The sequence below is a fragment of the Pimephales promelas genome, chromosome 23 (genome assembly GCF_988280905.1).
Source record: "Pimephales promelas chromosome 23, fPimPro1.hap1.1, whole genome shotgun sequence".
Taxonomy (NCBI): Eukaryota; Metazoa; Chordata; class Actinopteri; order Cypriniformes; family Leuciscidae; genus Pimephales; species Pimephales promelas.
In genome coordinates, this window is record NC_142791.1 from 12,894,559 (window position 1) to 12,915,741 (window position 21,183).

Sequence of the window (21,183 nt, forward strand, 5' to 3'; positions counted from 1 at the left end):
AGATATAGCTGGGTATCCATAGCTCACAAAAAATACATTGTGATTATGTGGTGTGAAAATGAGAAGCCGTCACAATGCTCAGAAATCTAAAATAGATTTCCTATTCAGCTATAGTTTTTGCAGCTAATACTATTATTACACTTTCAAAATCAAATGAATATAGGCTAGTTATATTAAATTTAGGAAATATGAGCTGGAAAGTAATAAATATGCACTTTTCAACACTTACAGTATATCTGCATGATCCATGCATTCTATACAAAAGATATAGATTTTCTGAATGCATGGGTTATCTTTATGACTAAGTAGCCTACATAAATTCAGAGTAAAAGTTGAGTAAATTCCACTTTATGACAAAGTAGCTACATATTTCAAAATGTAGGCTATTTTTTTTTGCTATGTACTATGCTATGTTTAGAATAGTATTGTAATAGGCTACTCTTTTGTTTTTGCAATAATATAGTATGCAAACTGCTTAATATGCACACTAACTTTACTACATTAAAATACTGTATGCAACAAAGCTCACTGCATGCAAACTTGAATCCCACAATAGCGTGCTCAATTTGCATTTAATATCATATCAGCTTTGATTTTTAACCAATCTTTTTGTTTTTGACACATTGCTTCATTTGACAGCCAAATGTTTCGAAATGTTATGCAGATTATATACATTAAAAATGTGAGCGTTATTTTCGAAATCATAAACGGACTCAACTCAGTCAGGTAAACATGTGACAGCAATGTAGCATGTTGAATGTCTAATTTTCTTCCAAAACTTTTTATATAGGCTACTATTATTAAACCCCCTAATCCAGAATTCCTTGCAAACGCTGATATTCGACTCCAGCGCATGCGCAGTTTGAGCGGGGTTTGGTTTGTGTTTACAGCAGCACTGTTGCTGGCTAATGTTCATCGCTGTTATGTCAAGCCTCTCTGGAATAAAAAGCTTTTGTGGAAACAGGTAGGATGAGTGGCAGCGATGCACACCACCGTGCTTTTATCTACTCTACACGTCCGTTTCTTTATCCAGCAGTTTTGTTTTTTTAAGAGGAAAATATGACACCATATATGCAGATTATGATTTGATGCTAGCATGCTACAGTGTGTTAGCCCGTTAAAGGCCGTGTGCTGATCTCTGCTTCACTGCATGACACAAAACCTGCAAAGATCTGCTGTCTGCACAGCTCACATATCTACCATTGTGACAGATTCAGTTTTGTACGAAGAACAATAGAAAATTAAGGACATTGTGCATTTATGTCGAAGCCGAAGATTTAATTTTAGGAGTTGTTCGTCTTCTCACAGTAGAAATGCATCATCTGCGATAGATGCAAACATTGATGTATTTCCAAGTTGTAGCGCTTTTGAGGATGCAATTCTTCTAAATTTTGTTTGATGTGCTTTGGTGATCATGTGCTTGATTGCAGTAGCTATTCATGGGGAATTTGATTCATTTTCATCGATATCCATTCACCAAAAATATCTTTCACTGTTCAGTGACTCTTTTCAATGTGTAATAAGCAAGTCATTGAATCATGCACTCAAGAAGTGATTCCTTCGTTCATGACCGAAACACATTTTATAATAATCCTTTATTTAAGGATGCACAATATATTGGTCACCATATCGGCATCAGGCAATATATATTTTTATTGTTTAAAGTAATCGTTGGTGACCCGATAAGTAAATTAGGCCGATATATTAAATCCGATAGATAATGGATTATTTCCTTCAGCTGGGACTCTTCAGATGCACACTGTTCAACAGGATGGGTTGAATTACTCTAAATATGATTGGAATCACTTTGAAAAGAAAAATACAGTAGTGCAACATGTGCAGTGCCAGTCTGTCATATAGGCTACATTATAATGAGAACACAACTGTAAAATAATTCCTTGTTCACCCGTGTTTTAGCGCGCTGTTACGGGAAGAGCGCATCCAAACCTTCATGGCTAACACCGTCAAGGTCGCTTTTGCATTGCAATTTGTTATATATATATATATATATATATATATATATATATATATATATATAAAATACACACACACACACACACACACACACACAGTTCATGATTTATCTCATGTAGGATCTCTAAGCGCTCCAGTCTGCTGACCACCTTTAGCTTCAGTGCATGCAGCTCAAATAGCAATGCACAACATTAATAACTATGATTGGGACTGTCGTGCACACAACATTATAATAAGAACAGTATTGCAATATTGCATTGTGAATTAGTTTGGGTTAATTGCCCGGTGTCAGCTGGTGTCAGCAGGTTATTACAGGAAGAGTGTGTCCATAAAAGGAGTTACACAATCTGACACATAACTTAGTTCAAGTTCACTTGTGCATTCGCATCATTTTGTGCAGATAAGTTGTAATATTATGTTTATGTTGCATACATATCTGATTTATCTCATATAGGTTTCATTGAGTTAATTAACCCACTACCAAAGCGATTATTATCACTCCAGTGCTGTTATTTGAAACAGTGATATTAATTTAAGATGTTTTTCTTTCAAAAAACAAACAAACATTGCTGAATTATTAATAATAACTAGTACTCTTTACTCTTATTATTTTTATAAACTATATGGTTTAATTAAAACCATTTCATTATTGTCTGGGTGTAGTCTAGGATATTCCATTTTATTTATAGGCGCATACATTTTCTTTTCTTTTTTTATATGTGTTGTCCAATGACTTATTTGCCCTATAGGCATTTTTTTGATAAAGAAATTTGAAACACGGCTTGTAATGGTACTCAAAAATATATATATATATATATATATATATATATATAAAAATTTGGATTTAGATTTATTGGCCAATATATTAGATCTGTCAGGACCACTATCGTCAAATACTATTGACCATTAGCATACAGTTTGTATTGGCGGTATGATTCTGTTCTGGGCGAGAACTCCCTGCGCATCCATACAGCTTAGCATGGATAAGAGCAATAACCCCCCCCCCCCCCCTTAGGGCAAACAGAACAGAACCAACATGAATGTATTGCAGATATCAATAATTCAAGATTTCAAAGGTGCAAAACACAAGTCTCTGAGTTTTTGCAGAACTACGCCCCCTCTGGCGACAAGCGAAACTGTGATAAATAATATCGTTAGGTAAAAGTACATACATATATTAGTTCTGGTTATTATTTTTTGGCTAAAATTAGATTAGTCGATTAATTGGAAAAAGAATCGTTAGTTCCAGCCCTAAATGTGACCATTTAGTTCATTTAGGCCTGTTCACCCCGGGATGAATTTTAACGCATTGTGACTAAACAAAGGGCGCCAATGTGAGTGTACACACCGTTGCGAAAAATGCCACGCGTAAAAGCGTCATTTAAAAAAAAAAAAAACCCTGCTTCGGATTATTTTTTTTGGTTTGATGCGGCACGTCTAAAACGATCCAACCAATGAGATTGGCGCTTTTGTTCACGTGTCTAGAGCTGCTGAAGTTACGGTAAAACACAACTTGGGGGCGCTCAAACACAAAACAGTCTTGCTGAGCATACACAACGGCGAAGAAGATGTACGCCAAGTAGCATCTACACTGCCGGGAAGAAATGATGAGGAAGATGCAAGGTAAGATGAATGTAGAGCTGCTGGTCTTGTTGGTGTCGGAACATAAAAAACTATATGACAAACGCGACAGCATAGAAAAATAGGACCATTTCTGTTTTACATTATGTGCCATCTAATGTCAGGGGATGAATTTGCATGTTCACTCGGCTCATCGTCAGTGAAAATCGCTTGAGTGTGAACACAAAAAAACACGTTCAAAAACACTGACGAATAACTTGCGCCGATATTAGTCCTGGTGTGTACGGCCCTTTAGTTTGGAGCCCTGGTTACAATTTGTTGATTCAAAAGTTTCTCTCAAAAACACTGATTTATTCATTAAGATTAAATCTTATTACATTACATCACTAATTTTAACACAATATTTCTTCACCCAGAGCCAGACATACCTGTTTCTTACCGACAGCAGTTAGTTCAGCTATCATAACATTGCCGACATTAATTCAGGTTTGCATAACATTATCCTTGTTGCCTTAGTTTGGAACTCTGTCTAGTACGAAGAGCCACCAGCCACACCTTATGATCTAAACACAGATTGGTAACGTTTTTCCCTGACAGTTGAAGTAATGTACTTAGGCTACTTACTCTGTTGCCATTATCACTCAACATGTTGTCGTCTGCTCATTCTCAAGTGAGCCACATAACTTATAAACGTTCTGCTCAAGAATCATTTCATATTCTAAATACATTATAATTCCCAGTGTACTTGTGTTCCTCAATAATAAACATCAGTGGATGTTATGTTACCAAGGCAGCATTTGCGAATCGCTCAAGGGTCTATGCCTTCATATGGGAAAAATAACTGACTTGCAACACCACTGTTTCCATAATCACATATTCGACATCATGTAGAACAGTATCCTAAATCACAAGGTTATTGTGAGTGGGGAAGTCGGTCGGGGGGGAAGCGGAGGACTGGGGAAAAAAAAAACCCAGTTGATGACCATGTGTCTAACGGCACAATGACAGATGCTTCTCATCTCTTGGGAATGTGAGACAGCTGGCTCGTGTGCAACCGCACCCTGACTCAATATCAGTGACAGAGGCACATGCTTCATTTGGACATCTGAACTATCCATTACAAACCCATCTTGATGGGCATTTCTTTTTGTTTTGCTTATTAAGTAACTATTCAGTGTAGCTTTATGTAGGCAAATATCCTCACACTATTAGTTATTAATGACAGGCACTGGTGAAGGTTATTGGTGCAGACAGTAATCCAAACTCGAAAGCAACACTTACTGCTCACTTAATATGGATCACTAGCTGTTTCCTTGTATTATTACCTTCGTTCTCTTTCATTCTGCCTCTCCCTATTTTGTTTTGTCTTTTACCTTTTTCCTCCAGAGTCTGTGTCAACAAAGTTGTGTTTGCGTGACTGTATAGGATTACAGTATTGCTAAAGCGTTGGACCATACCTGTATTAGCACAGGCTTGGTAAATAGGTGGATGTCATTTTTCACACACCTAATCTACGGTTTCATTTTCTCTCCATATTGGAGGTGAATTGGTGTTTAGCAGCCACAGAGTTCACAGCAAGATCACTCTGCTTAATGATACAGTGTGGCTCTATACTGTATCTGTTCTTTGCCTTTTAATTCCCTTCTTATTCTCAGTACATCACAGAAGAGAGTACAGTGCAGTACAAGGAGAGGACAGGAAATGATCGGGACGGGAGTAGGGAAAAATAATGTGTGATATGAAACCAAGTGGAGAAATACAGACTATTGTCCTGGCACAGTAGACAGCCTTAGTGATTATACAATTGATTTATTATGAAATGGATTTTTTTTTTTACTAAAGTGTTCCCTGTTTGGTTTGAAGTCCAGCAATTAGAGTTCAAACTGCTGGCATGCTTTTAACCAGGCAGGTGTGCGGTTGCTATGGTGAACGCACGCTTTCTCAGAATAGATAATGACATCTGAGAGAAACCCCACTGCCTACCTGAGTCTACCTGTCTCTCGCTCTGCTTCAATCTCACCTGTCGATCTGCCTGCTCAGTGCTCACTCGCCCTCTGCCTTAGTCTCCTGTCTTACCCTCTTTCTCACCCTCTGCCTCAGTCTCCTGTCTTACCCTCTTTCTCACCCTCTGCCTCAGTCTCCTGTCTCACCCTCTGCTTCAGTCTCTTTCTCTCTGCCTCAGTCTCTTGTCTCTCTGCCTTAGTCTGCCTTTCTCTCAGTCTCCTGTCTCACCCTCTGGCTCAGTATCCTGTCTTACCCTCTGGCTCAGTCTCCTGTCTCACCTTCTACCTCAGTCTCCTGTCTCACCCTCTGGCTCAGTCTCCTGTCTCACCTTCTGCCTCGGTCTCCTGTCTCACCCTCATCCTCAGTCTCTGTCTCTCTGCCTCAGTCTTCTGTCTTTCTGCATCAATCTGCCTGTCTCAGTCTGCCTGTCTTTCTACCTCAGTCTCTTGTCTCTCTGACTTAGTCTGCCTTTCTCTCAGTCTCCTGTCTCACCTTCTGCCTCAGTCTCCTTTCTCACCCTCTGGCTCAGTCTGCCTGTCTCTCTGCCTCAGTCTGCCTGTCTCTCTGCCTGAGTCTCCTGTCTCACCCTCTGCCTCGTCTGCCTGTTTCTGTCTTGCTCAGTCTACCTGTCTCTCTGCCTCTGTCTCATGTCTTACCCTCTGCCTCAGTCTCCTGTCTCACCCTCTGCCTTAGTCTCCTGTCTCACCCTCTGCCTTATTCTCCTGTCTCACCCTCTGCCACAGTCTCCTGTCTCACCCTCTACCTCAGTCTCCTGTCTCACCCTCTACCACAGTCTCCTGTCTCACCCTCTACCTCAGTCTCCTGTCTCACCCTCTGCCTTAGTCTCCTGTCTCACCCTCTGCCTTATTCTCCTGTCTCACCCTCTGCCTCAGTCTCCTGTCTCACCCTCTGCCACAGTCTCCTGTCTCACCCTCTGCACAGTCTCCTCTCTCACCCTCTGCACAGTCTCCTCTCTCACCCTCTGCCACAGTCTCCTGTCTCACCCTCTGCCTTAGTCTCCTGTCTCACCCTCTACCTCAGTCTCCTGTCTCACCCTCTGCCTCAGTCTCCTGTCTCACCCTCTGCCACAGTCTCCTGTCTCACCCTCTGCCTTAGTCTCCTGTCTCACCCTCTGCACAGTCTCCTCTCTCACCCTCTGCACAGTCTCCTGTCTCACCCTCTGCACAGTCTCCTGTCTCACCCTCTGCACAGTAGGGCTGCAACGATTCGTCGACGTTGTCGACAAAAATCGATAATAGAAATAGTCGACAATGAATTTCATTGTCGAATTGTCGCCAGACATGTTTTTTTTTCCGACCGAGCACATTCGCTTCTCTGCTGAGCGATAACATACAGAAATGGCAGTGTCCAACGCAGCAGCTGCACATACCAAAACATCTCAAGTTTGAGAGCATTTTAGCCTGGATACGGTGAATAAAAAGGTTGCCTGTATCATGAAAAGCAGTCCTTGCTATCACGGCAGCACCTTGGTGATGCACGAACATTTAAAAAGAAAGCACGTCGGACAGTTGAATAAAACGGAGTTTGACTCGCCTCGTTAAGATTTACTGTATTTTATCCAATATAAGGCGATTTTAAAAGCCTTTGATCTCCTCAAAAAACGACAGTGTGCCTTATAATCCGGATCTTCTTATATATATAGAACAATTAGTTAACAACGCCCCGTGTTATTAAATTCGCTCGCAAACTCGCGCTCGTGTCCATCTTATGCCTGCTTTGTCACACGGCCAGTTCAACCTCGTATAAATCAGGTTATGTGTGTCTCCCGCTCACGAGCGCTCACTCTTAACAGACACACTGTCCCCGGCGCTACTCGCGCGTCACAGAACGTTCATAAAGCGCTCCCCGTTCATAGTAACCGGGTCGTCTCACTCTCATTCATAACAGCCAGCTGTTGCTGACGAGCCGCCGCAATATATGAGTCCAGGCTGCGAAAGTTACGTGCACGCCCCAGCACGCTCACACTAGCTAATAAACGCCTCACCAGCTCCGGCGCCGCGCACTACTTTCCCTTTAGCACATCTAGTTGATGCATAACGCAAAGTCGCAAACCCAGTCAAACGTGTGACTGCAGTATCTTATGCGCCTCATAATCCGGTGCGCCCATATTTTTGTTTACTGTTTTATTGGTGCTAATGTGCCTGCCCCTGGTTTAGCTACAGGAAGAAAATGTTTACTTGATATTAATTTATTTTTTCTTGTAAAACAAATGTGCCTGGCCTTTATAAAAATAATAGAGTTTCTCTATTTATATATTTATGTCTATACTGACCAAGCACTCTGCCTAATTGGTTTTAGACAGGGCATTTTTTATTTACTTTTAGTATGAATCGGCCTATCAGCAGCAAAGTTCAATAAAATATGCATTTTTCATTGAAGTACCCCCTTCTTTCTTGTGTTTACTATCATTTTCCACAGAATTAAAGCAATTCATGCTAAATTTTAGAAAAATGTAATAATTATCCGATTAGTCGACTAATCGTTTCAATAGTCGGTGACTAGTCGACTATTAAAATAGTCGTTAGTTGCAGCCCTACTGCACAGTCTCCTCTCTCACCCTCTGCCTCAGTCTCCTGTCTCACCCTCTGCCTCAGTCTCCTGTCTCACCCTCTGCCTCAGTTTGCCCGTCTCTCTTCCTCAGTCTCTGTCTCTCTGCCAAAGACTGCCTGTGTCTGTCTGCCTCAGTCTGCCTCAGTCTATATAACTCAGTCAGAAAAACTATTTCTCTTTCTCTCTCGGCCTTAGGGTGTTTTCACACACATAGATAAACAAGGACTTAATTTGTTACAATTTGCATTTTCTTCTTGGTTCGGTTCGGTTTCACAAGGCAATCTTTAAAAACGTACCAAAATGTGCAAGTCACATGAGACGACAACTGTCCTCTTATTGGTCAGAATTTCCTCTGCAACATCCATCAAGATGATTGACGGGAATAGGATCACAACATTTTAAAATGAAGAGGTGCTCTTTTGGTTTTCAACTGTGAAAACTAATGTGGGCAGCATGTTGGCTTAGTGGGTAGCACACGGATTCGAGCCCCAGCTGAGGTGGAATTTGCATGATCTCCCAGTGTCGCCGTGGGTCTCCTCCAGCTGCTCTGGTTTCCAATGTAAAACCTGTGCCAAATCATGTGTGTGACATGATTTGCCAACAAATTAGCCTTTTGTGCAAATATTACATTTGCACAAAAGGCTGCGAATGCACACGCAAACTTATAGTAATAGAGCCCGACAGTCTCACCTGTCTCTCCCTCTGCCTCGATCTTCCTATCGCTCTGTCTGTTGGTCTTTCTCTCAGTGCCTCATTCCGACTATCTCTGCCACAGTCTACATTTTATCACCATGTCTCCTTCTGTTTATCTCTCCCTGCCCCTCTCTGTCTTACTCTTAGACTCCGACTTTGTGTGTCTCTTTCTCTCAATGCCTCAGTCCACTTGTCTCTTTCTGCCTCAGTGTGACCATCATTCATTCTCTTTCAGCCACAAGCTGGGCTCAGACTACAGGTCTGAAATCTGGTTGCATTACACACATAAGAGAATCTTCACACATTTTCTTCTTTAAAATCTCAAACCCGCACACACTACAAGATTTGAAGATCGTAGCGCATCAAACACTCCAAGATATTCTTTTGTTGCCACATTTCGACCAGCCGTCCCTGTTGTCCACTAGACCCGTACAGCTATTTGTTGTTTCGCGTCACCATTTCAAAAGTTCCTTCACTTATGCCTCCTTGTAGACTTATCTTTTATTGGCTTTTGCCCTGTGCGCAATTCCTCCGAATGTCGGGAGGGGTAAATCAGGTTTCTCTCTCCCTCTCAGTCAGTCCACCTCTCTCTCTGTGAGCATCAATTTGCCTCTGTTTATCTCTCCTCCTCTTTTCTTTTTCCTCTTTGTTTTGCCCCAAGAGTCTAAAACACCATATTGTGTTTCACTCCTCATTTGGCTGTTGCGTCCTGAGGCAGAAAGAGAGAGAGAAGGGAAGACAGACAAGGCATCCATTATAACAGCGCGAGAACAGAGCATCAGTGTGAAGGAGCATCCTGTTTGTCTGCTCCACACGAATCCATGCAGATATCAGCGAACAGGGTTATGAAGTCAGTTGTCTGGCTGTTAATCTGTACATGTAAGGAGCCACTCTTCTATCTTAACCAGTAGCAAAAATCCACACGACTCTTTGTAGGAGCTCTTTGGGGATTGTGTACTGCTGGTTTCTGGTCATTGCTCCCCAGGGTGAAGCACTGAGCCTGGTCTCCATTAGAGCAGAGCACAATGTGCCCAGTCAGGAAGACCAAAGCTCGTTCACAAAGGAACAACCTGCCATTCAATATCCTCTCTTGCACTATCCCTGCAGGCTGAACCCACTGACCTGTGAATCAACTCGCGTCTCTCCTGCTACATTTTGCTACATTCAGGTTCTGGATTGTAATTTCTGACCTCACCACTGGACTGAAATGTTGTCTAGATGGTCACTACGTTTTGTGGCAGAGTAATGGTATTGAGATATTGTGATAATGTTGTGTTTAAGGGTGAAACGGATCGCAGTTGAACTGTGATCTTTACAGACCAAGCCACACTGTTCGGCACATATGTGATTTGCAGAACAATTTAAGTTTAACTATCATAGACTTAAAGTTTATCATTGATTTGCACATTTTGTCTTGAGAGTTTACACATTTGAGTGATTTTAAACAATTCCAGCACAAGAAGGAAACGAAAGAGAACTTATGCGCTGTTATTTGTGCACAAAGCCATACAAAACAGAGAACTGCGTTTCAGATAGTGTGCTTACGAATTGATTCCTCTTTCGTGTCTCTTTTTTTGCTTTTTGTTGACAAAATATCCATTTCTGCAAGTATTCTCAGAAATGCAGTCGGTTATGTCTTAACAAAATGTAAACAGTCGAGAAAGAAATCAGACATTATATTGGGATCAGTGCATTCTGTCTTATGGTGTATTCACACCTAACGCAAATTTTATTGTTTGCGCGAGTAGATTACATACAGTCAATGCAAAGACGCGAATAGACGCATCATTCGCGGCGAACGTTACGAATGATGCGAATTGGGCGACGCGTTTCCCGTGAATGTCTTCCGCGCGAGTTGAAAAATTTGAACTTGAGCGAATGTTCAAGCGTCTAACTAGACGCGATAGACACGTATTTGACGCTCTATTCGCGTTCGGTGTGAACACACCGTTAAAGTGACAGCAGCCTATAAACTCCTGCTGCTGTCTAGTTTCATAAATGTTATTCAAACAACAAAACAACTTTAGACCAACTTTAAATCTATATTTAATTTAAAGTGTTATTTTACATTGAATTATTACATTTCTTTACCCGAATACTACTATTAGCCCTTTTAGATTGTATGCTTAATTTGTTCTTAATACATTTGAAGTAACATTTTTAAAATATTTTTTTGGTTAGGTAAAATGGTTGGATCTCTTTAGTTTCCTACCTAGTATAACTGTCAAAACAGGTGTGCCCAAAAACCTCTTGCCTTCAAAGAAAGGATTTTTATTTTTTCACATTCATCTCTAATATATAGAAGAAATGTATGGCTTTGATGTCAACTATGTTAAATTCCTGTAAACAAATGTTCTAACTTTTACAAACATTTTTTTTTGGTTACAATATGGATATTTTTCTCAACATTAATTTATGCATCATAAAATAATAATAGAAGTTTTTTTATTTTTGGACATATTTGTTAACATTTCAAGTTCAAACATGCAGGTGTGATAGTTTAACATTAAAGGGACACTGTTACAAGCCCTCTTAAAAGTCTTGGGGTTAAAGAAGGTAACAAAAAGTTAAGGAGAGGACTCAAACACTCCCATTTCCAGGTCCCAGTTCTACAAACAAGTCCACGAGAGTTTAGCGGAAAAAAGTACATTCTTTCTATTTTAGTTTACATAAATTAGGCTAAATGTTTTTATACTTGTTTTTCAAAATCATAAATGGGGATAACATAAAGCTCCAGGAAGGGAACAAGGCCAAAATAATAAACAAAAGTTCAATCTTCCTAGAAGGAGGTTAGAAATAGCCTAACTTACCTAAAATGATAAGAAAACCAATAAAAAAATACAATACACTTCCATTCAGGAGAAAACAGGTATATTCACAAACAAAATTGGCACCACCTACCATAGATACATTCTTCAAAAAAATATAACAGGTTTTTATATGAGAACACTTAATGTGAGCCACTAACTAACCCACTTTCATTATGCACTTCAACAAACAATTAGAGTGATCAACAACTCTCTCTGGGGATCTGGAGACAGGCGATCTCCTCAGTCTCTCTCCAAGTGAAGGCTCTGCAGGTCTTTTTAGGGTGTGTTCACACTTGACATGGAAGGATTAATTAAAACGAACCCTGGAGCAATTGATCTGTTATTGCAGTTCATTTGAATAAGCGTGATCCCTGCCATCTGAACCCTCGTGCACCAAACAAGAGGACTGAAACTGCTAAAAAAAAAAATTAGCCTCGCTCTGCTTCCAAATGAACTGATGTGGTTCGAATAAAATATGAACGCAAAGCTGACCTAAAGGCATGAAAATGAACCAAAAATGGCACATGTCACAAGATGAGATTCTTAAAAGGACAAAATGTTAAAGCATACTGTTTTTTCTCATCTTAATTGCAATGTTGCTCATCACAGTTCGATAGGTGTCAGAACCGCGTCTCCTCACAGCAGATCTTCATTTGTGTGACGGAGATTCCTGACGCTGTTTTGACTCCTTTACACATTTTATAAGCTCTTCACTAGTTCTCAGCTGCTCATAATACCATCATATTTAGCTACGCACATACAGTGAGCGCATTTATCCCAAAACACTGCATTGTTTTGTTTCGTAAGGTCTCGAAATTTATCCAATAAAAGATGACCAATCGGGTTTGAAACTTTAAGTTCGCTTTTCTTAGTTTCGGTGTAAAAATGCCACTAATAACCCTAGCGGACCAGGACTACAACAAAAACACACCAACACATCTCACGCACATCTCACACAAACAAAAACAAATGAATATTAGGACTCAAAGTTGTTCCAAATCTGTATGAATTTCTCTCCACAAATGAATATGGGTAGTCAAACAGGAACAGGGCCTATAGTATTTTTTCCCCCCATACTGTGGCCAATCAGCTGTTTTGTTACCCATATTCTTCAAAATATCTTTTGTGTTCAGCATATAATTATTGTTAATAATTAGCTTTGAATATACACTGCCGTTCAAAAGTTTGGGTTATACATTCAACAACCTTAACATTTGAACGGTAGTGTTACTCTGAACAGTGAGAAGTATACACCCAAAGCCTTTCAACATAAATGGCATTTTCTTAACGTGGCTTTAATTTATAGAGCAATATGAGCGTTGTTTTTTGAGAAGCATTGGTCTCCTGAATTATTTCTAGCTGTCCCCATTGAATGTCTTCAGGAGAACTGAACTGACTGTTATCTGCAGATCTTAAAACACTTGTCACAGGCCTGTAACTCACTGTTGTGACTCGAATTTGTTTTCACAACGCCTGTGAATAGGACTTCTGGGATTGTATCACATTGAAGCACATTGTACTGTATGTGTGTCTGTGTAAAGCACACAGAGGTTCTGCTCATTCTTCAGCACTTCCTCCAAATGGCGCAGATGCTTTTGTTCGTGTTTTCATGTCTGGACCTGTACGGTCCTATAATTTCCCTTCCATATCCAAATATAGTTCAGCGCTGACCCTCTGCCAAAACCTCTCAGCTTGTCCAGATACACACAGGTACAGCTCTCATAAACACAACTGTTTTTCCATCAGCCTTTTCTTTTGCAGTTGAACTGTAAAATTTGCTGCTATTTTTCTGGAATTTAAAAAGTTTGCATAACGTCAATATTAGATCTTGGGTTTGTTTTGACCTAGTGTTTTGTACCCGGTCACATGCCTGGTAATATAAACAGCAGTTGGCGTCGGGCGGCGTCACAGTTTACAATCCACAGCAGCACCAACTTTGTTTGTCATTTGACTGTTGCCATGGAGATAACATGGATTTTTGCATTTTGTCTTCTGTAGAACAGAGCCACGATTTCCATCCCAACATTGACTAATAAACTTTTGGCAAGATATACACATTTACATTTTTTTTTTTTTTTTTTTTTTGGAAAACTGGCTCATGTTAATGAGATCACTAATACCAAAGGGTTTTTTCCCCATTCAGTCACCTGATGGAGTTTCGGTTCCTTTTCACTGTCGTCTTTGGCTTGTTTAGTTGTGGACACTTAATATATTCAGCAATATTACTGATTTGACTTCACTGACACTATTGGATGAGAACTCAACTTAGCTGGATGATGACATCACTGTTTTTGCAGAGCTGCTTTATAGCTGAATTTAACCAATTTCATAATTAGTTTACATAATTACATGGAATTGAATCTACACTGAGCTGAGAGATACTGTTTACTCTTGTATTTTAGAGCTTCTTTACAGCAGAATTGAATTCTGTTTGCATCATTGAATCATTCTTTTCCTGACTTACCTGAAATGCAAATTATAAAAATAAAATGACAGCTAATTCGCAATATTAATAAATACTTTAGATAAATAATATTTAATTAACATGACTATACAAGACCAAAAATGCTATTGCTTATACTTATAGCTTTTGTTACAAAAACTGTATTACAGTGTTTCATATGTTATATGAGTATAATAAAGCAAAATGTAGTCGTACAGTAATTAATGTATATAAAGACAATATCATTGCGAATAAGAATAGTTACATACATTTATTGTAATAATAATATGGAAAATAATTGCCATGAATATAATGCTAAAAAACAAACACTTTGGGTAATAATACAAATCACTTACAAGTTTTACACGTATAGCGCTGCAGTTTCTAATAAAATGAACAGGTGATTTTATTTTCTTGCTGATTGGTTTGGTGACCCTTGCTGTATCCCATAATATGAGTACCTATTTCCATTTACCAAACTTTATCTGCCATTTCTTTATCACTTTACAATGTTTTTCTCGCACACATCTCTGCCTTGAGCCAGCCTTTTTGTAAAGATTGAGTTTAATTTGCTTTGCAGACACCATGTGTCCATAAATAGCTTTGCATGGGAATGCTGCCATTTGTAGAACAGTTTGAGATGATTGAAACTTGAAGCGTAAAGAACCACAAACTTTATTTGTAGTTCAAGCTCCTCTCATGTTTTTTTTTCCTTTCCTCATTGCTTTTTCATCTCTTTGTTTTCCAGGTAATTTTGCTCATTAAATCGCCATTCATGAGCGCGTCTGGCTTGATTTAGCAGTCATGGATGACAAGGCTTCGGTGGGGAAAATTAGCGTGTCCTCCGACTCTGTGTCCACCCTCAACAGTGAGGACTTTGTCCTGGTGTCCCGCCTGGGGGATGACACCCCCTCCACTAATAATGGTAGCGATGATGAAAAGACAGGACTGAAGGTAAGAGTAGACAGAAAATGGAGAGTAAGATCTTTTGCTTTGGGAGTTATTGATGTGTGATTCTTCAATTAAGGGTTGCTTGGTGTGATGGAAATGACATCAGTATTGGGGATTTTTTACATAAATAAGTTCTTTGGAAAATTATAACATGATTTAACAACACTATTACATTTATCAAACAAATTGATCAAATAAATATCTGAATGGGGGACGAGCCTAAAGAAGCCTATAGAAAACTGTAACACTTTGACAATTTTTCTATGATGTATATTTTTAAAAACACATTTTACTCTAAAACTGTAAGAAAATCAAAGTCATAATTCTAAACGAGCTGTGTTCTAAATTTGAGCTTGATATCTCAACAAATTAGCTTTCAGTCAGATTTTGTTTGGCCGCAGTATCAAAGGTTTCCACTTGACAAAATTCATCTCCCATTCATTTCCATTGCAGTCATTTATTGACTCTGTGACTATTTTTTTCAAGCCCACTTAACCTTTATGAATCATGTCTATGATTTTCTTTGTGTTCACACATGCTAAAGTAAACATGCTTATATTTTAGATGGCAACTTCCTGAATCTGCAATCCTAATACAGTATTCTGCACCAATAAAGTAATTGTTTAAAAGGAAGTAAACACTGTAACAGGGCACTCAGGGCACACTAATCAGATTTTTTCAAATAAAGACAAGATAACACTAATTTTACATACAGCACACTGTTAAAATGATATGAATATGACACTGTGGGCAACTGGATATAGCACAGCATATTTTAAAATGAATGATTTAAAGTTTTTCTATCGCGTCTCCTGTAAAGTTGATCTTCTTTTTGCATTCACTCACTTCACACGGACCGACTGGCACTCACAGTAACATGTTTACACAGGCTACAAATGTACACTTCACAATATATCACAGCTGGATTTGATTAAATTTGCAAGGTTTGTGAAATTAAATGTTTATTTAGATATTCAGAGATTTGTTTAAAGGATGTAGATGCGCATTTGCTGACGGTAAATGAGAAAGTATTTTAGCCTGATTGTTTGCCTTTTCTGTTACAAATAATAAAGCAAACACTTTACTTTTTCGCATACCATTTACTTTCTTTGTTTACCAGTTCTAACAAAGTATTAGATATGACTGACAGAGATCGTAAACTAATGAAGACGGAAAATTTGAGTTTTCCGAGCACTGTGTGATCAGGCGCTGCCATTCTCTTCTCAGGCGCTGCCGCTCTCAATGCCGCCCGTCAAAATAAAAGTCCTGCTTCTAACTCATTGGCCAATCAGAAAAGCTTATCGGCCGACCACTATTAACTATCCTTAGAACTAGTATGATTTTTTTTTTAAATCATCTTAGGGGACAAAATCTCCCCTGATTGAAGAATCACCTCATTAAAGGGTAATTCCACTGGTGGAGACATGAATATGTATTGAAAGTGGGTCATATATGTAATACAATAGTATCATGAATTTCTTATTTGGGTCGTTCTTGGCCGATAAAAAGCAGAAAATGACTTTTTAGTGCTTGTGGACTGTAGCCAACAACCCCTATAGTGCATTGCAATGCTCATGCAAATGAGTTAAAATCTCCCGGATTCTAGAGTGAGTGATCAAGAGCGCGCATGTGAGACAGATCAGACTGTGCTTCAAACCATATAGTGCGCGCATGAGGGAGTGCGAGAGAGCGAGAGACTTTGCGTGTGTGAGCCTCATGACACGGACTCAGGCACCGAAATTTTTGTTCTTATTCTGTCTGGTTATTACCATTTACGTCGGAACGCTCTCTGTTAGCGCATTAGGTCCAACCCCATATGGGCTGGTTTGAAAGTGTGGAAACTAGTGCTTGTAGTCTTTACAGAAATCCCCCTCTTATGGTGCGTTCACACCGGACGCGAATAGCGCGTCAGGCGCGAATGATTTCAATGTTAAGTCAATGCAAAGACGCGTTATGCGCATAAAAATTCCTACGACGCAAATGAGGCGAATTGATCGTCTGGCACTTTAAACGTGAATGATTTAGTTAGTGCAATTTGTGCATTCACGCGTTTGACGCGAATTCGCGTCTGCCGCCCGAGTTGAAAAATCTGACCTTTGCCGTCAATTCGCGTTAACCAATCAGGAGCCTGCTGCTTGCTCACGTGGTGAAGGATCTGGATGCTTCAATAAATTATTTTGTAATATGACTAAATGCCTGGTGTGTTTCTAATATTTTATCACTTAAAACTTTATTTCAATATGCAAGACATGTTCATTTTGTATTGAATGTTATTTATTCCATATCTAGATTATATGAAATATTATTATGATGTAAAGACAACCAACATACATGTGCATAAGTTCGTGTCTGGACATGAGAGAGAAAAAAAAATCACAGGACAGGTTAATAACTTTTGAAGGCTCACTCTATTTATCATCAAAACAAAAATAAATGACAGCTAGATTAGATGGATGAGGGCGAGGGTGATCCTCGCTCCGATGCGGGACAACAGGTCATCAAACTGGGCGTGGGACAGGCGGAAGTACCGCTGACAGCGGCCGTCATCCAGCGCAGCTCCTGGAGCGAGCTAATGGTGAAACTCGCCAAACAAATATACAAATATACGGCGACGATGATCCCCACGCCGCTTTTCTGCTGTCCAGATTAAATACAGAGCGGTGACTCTCTCGATGAATGCTCGGTCGACTTAAAAAAAATGGCCGCCAACGGATTTCGATTCTGACGCGTGTAAATTTCGCTTCAAAATTTGTTTTTACGCACGTCAGTTTCACTCTTGACGCGCGAATTAACACAAAGTGGTCAAGCGTCAAACTAGACGCGTCAGGCGCGAATTTGACGCACTATTCGCGTTCGGTGTGAACACACCATTACACTTCCTCCTACACTGACGTAAAATTAAGATTTTTGCGTCATTGTAGGAGGAAGTGAAAAAGGTAAATAGCGGATTTCTCTCGTCTCAGGGGAAATGGGCGTGTGTTGCACGACCATTCAATATTATGACTGGATTTCTAACAATGGAAATCTTATTGCAAATGGGCAGAGTGTCCCTTTAAGGTAACTGGTGAGTAAAGTTTGCACCACCTGTCTAGTTCAAAGGTGCTAATGAGATTTTGTCACCCTCATTCCATGTTTTGCTTTTCTGCTTAGCCTGTGCCCTGACTCCATTTCCCACATTACGCCACACCACACCACACGAGTGCTGCCGAGATTTATGTCCAGTTCTTCAGTATCTCTTGATTTTTTTTTTTTTTTTTTTTTCCTAATCCACTGATCTGATGTGACAGCACTATAGTGTGTTCTTTGGCCACCTCTAACTTTTTACACATGCACTTTCACAAATGTTCAATTCCTTAATCCCATTGTGTCATGGTGGCCCACAGTAGGCTGTTGCATACATACAGGTCTCATTCATTCATAGACCAGAATTCAACTACGGCGCTCCAGTCTTCCCTCTTTTCAGATCTTGCGGTCATAATGCTTGTATGTTCATTGCACCATCACTCTTTAGCTTTCTGCTTAAATGGATTTGTTTATTACAAGTCTGTTCAATCATATTTGCATTTGATCATCATGGCTATGGACCAGCCAACTTTTAAAATGTTGTTCTTTTTCCTATTGTGCTTGTCTTCATTTGTCACATTCAGTGTTTAAGGAATGGTTCACCCAAAATTAGCTCTTCAACATTTACAACATGTTTACAGTCATAATTTTTTTCACTATTAAAAAAAAAAAAAAAAAAAACTCTACCAAGAAATAGTTACTTAAAATGCATGGAGAAGAGCAGTGTGGGTATCATTTTGTGTGTGTGTTCCTTGGTAGAAAGAGAAGTCAAATTGGTTTGGAATGACATGAAACTTGTAAACTTGGCTGAAACTCTTGCTATTGCCTCAAGAGGGCATCATCACTTTTTATGTAGCAATGTTCCTATTCTACTGTGGCAGGTAAAAGCGAAGACGTTTCTTCTGGTTGTCATTTTTTTTTTTGTAGTCTGTCGGTCATGATATGGAGAACGTTCTCTCTCAGTTAACCCATTCATCACCATTCTCTCACCCCTGTGGGCATCTCTTAAACGCTCTGTTTGTTACACAGGTGATTTCTGAGGAAGGGGTCAGCTTTAAGGTCAGTCTTTATCTACTCCTCTCTCTTTCTCTGTGGTGATACTGTGTCTTTGTGCCTTGTTTCTGATTGGCTGATCAGTTTGATTGGCCACTTCACTGGCCAGTACAGGGGCTGCGTGTGGGATATAAGTGGGACTAGGATAATGTGATTGTGCTGTGCTCAGTAGAATGTTTATTGGCTGTTGTTTTGTGTCTGGTGCTTTCACTGTTTACCTCATTCCAGGCCTCTTACTCCAGTTGCCATTTAGTCCCAACAGTGTATAGCAGTCCATGGTAGATACCCCTGGCTTGTATGCTAATTCTCTTTTGTCACACTTAGCAATTTTTAAAGAAACATGACCGCATTTAACAGAAATGCATATTTTAAGTGTTTTTGTGGAGGTCACTTGCCAAATCATCTGCTTTCGCTGAACTTCCTGGCATTGGCGTATGCAGTTCTTGCTTGTTCAGAGATCTTTCCTTTCAGTCGCCGTCATCTTGGCTTTAATGAACACAAATCACACCCTCTGTCTCTTCAGCTAATCAAAATAACAGGAATCTGAAGAAATCTGATTTACAAACTTCCTGACGTGAAACCAAAAAAAAAAAAAAAGTTTTCTGATTGTATTGATTTTAAATCCAATGTGAAATCAAAATCACATTAATTTTTGTATGTTTTTTGTTTTTCATTGGGCTATCAATCAATTACACATTTAGATTAAATAAATTACATTTGGCATTGAATTAATTGCAATTAATCATATATCAGCTCCTAGAGTCTCCAATATACTTGATGTGAAATTGAGAAATAAACTAGTGTGACATCATTTCAAACAAAATCAAGCCAAAACGAAGTTTGTTTTCAGGAAGTAGAAACAGCTTGTGATGGTGGTAAACACCTTCATAATACCATCAGTCCATGATGTAATAGGAGGGTGTGGCTCTGAGGCTCCGCCTCCATTGATGTGGAAATTGGTAATGGGAAGTTCGGATATTTTTACAGACTCATCAAAATGAACTAATCTTTTTTCGAGTCATTTCGTACATTTCAGCAGAATGTATTTAAAATGTTACACATTAGCCAAATTCTCCAAACACATCAAATGTTGATCACATTTAGAATAAGAAAAAAATTGCAATGAATTATGAGAAACAGAAACGATTTATAGTCTAGTAAAAGTATAGAAAGCATTATAATCAGTGATTCTGTCTACACTGGATGTAGCGCGGTAACGTGACAAGTCACCGACAGGAAACTGATGCCCGGTTTATTTCTTACATACTCCATTTGCTTGCGCCACAACAGGACAAATGGTTTTGGAAGGTTTGCTTTGTCACTTCCTGACACTGTGGTGTAACGTGTTTTAGTCGCGGTAGAGTCCATATTTATTTTTTTACAAATGAAAACAAGTGAGGCTGTGAGGGATAGTCGCACAGTCTGTTCAGTGGATTATCTAAACGTGTTGTGCATTGCAGATGACATAATTAATTTTTTTTTTAACTTCTAATGAGCAATAAAGTTTTTTTTTTTATACATGATTGTCCCTCACAGCCTTGTTTTTATTCAAAAAATTTTGATAGTGCCGGTTTTCACTGATTAATCTTCATGGCCTGGTACTGTCCAGTCTGTTCATCTTATTGGCCTATATGTTTTCAGATGAGTCGTGGAATGACTGTACTGATGGGTCTGTGTGTGTATGTGTGTTCAGATCGTGGGGAACGGCAGTGAGCAGGAGTTGCAGCAGGAGCTGGAAGATGTGCTAATGGACCCTTCGGTAACTGAACTGGTGGGCGGACCGGAGCAACTGATAGAGGGCGACCACGGCTATCCCACTACAGCTGCGCCATCACGGTCCGGCCCAATGCCCCCTAAACTTCAGATAGTTCTGCCCGTTCAGGGAGCTCAGGAGAGTGAACTCAACGAGAGATCTTACAGGGGTAAAACATACAAAAATCTTCCTGTTACTGAACTAGAGTGAAATTAATACCTGAACATGACATGGTGTTTACCATCCATTTTACTTCTAAGGAATTAAATGGGGTAAATTTTGATTTC

General features: G+C 39.5%; 1 protein-coding gene across 2 annotated transcripts in view; it reads left to right on the forward strand.

Moving 5' to 3' along the window:
• The first annotated feature begins 825 nt into the window (after nucleotides 1–825).
• Nucleotides 826–21,183, forward strand: part of rabgap1 (RAB GTPase activating protein 1) — a 78,708-nt gene continuing 58,350 nt past the window's right edge. Inside the window, exons 1-4 of one of the 2 annotated variants that reach the window (XM_039675444.2) lie at nucleotides 826–964; nucleotides 14,825–15,030; nucleotides 19,120–19,149; nucleotides 20,837–21,065. In XM_039675444.2, the coding sequence (XP_039531378.1) occupies nucleotides 14,881–15,030; nucleotides 19,120–19,149; nucleotides 20,837–21,065 (409 nt within the window). In that variant the 5' untranslated portion in view covers nucleotides 826–964; nucleotides 14,825–14,880. The remainder of the gene's footprint in view (nucleotides 965–14,824; nucleotides 15,031–19,119; nucleotides 19,150–20,836; nucleotides 21,066–21,183) is intronic. The other variant, XM_039675445.2, reaches the window with a different exon arrangement.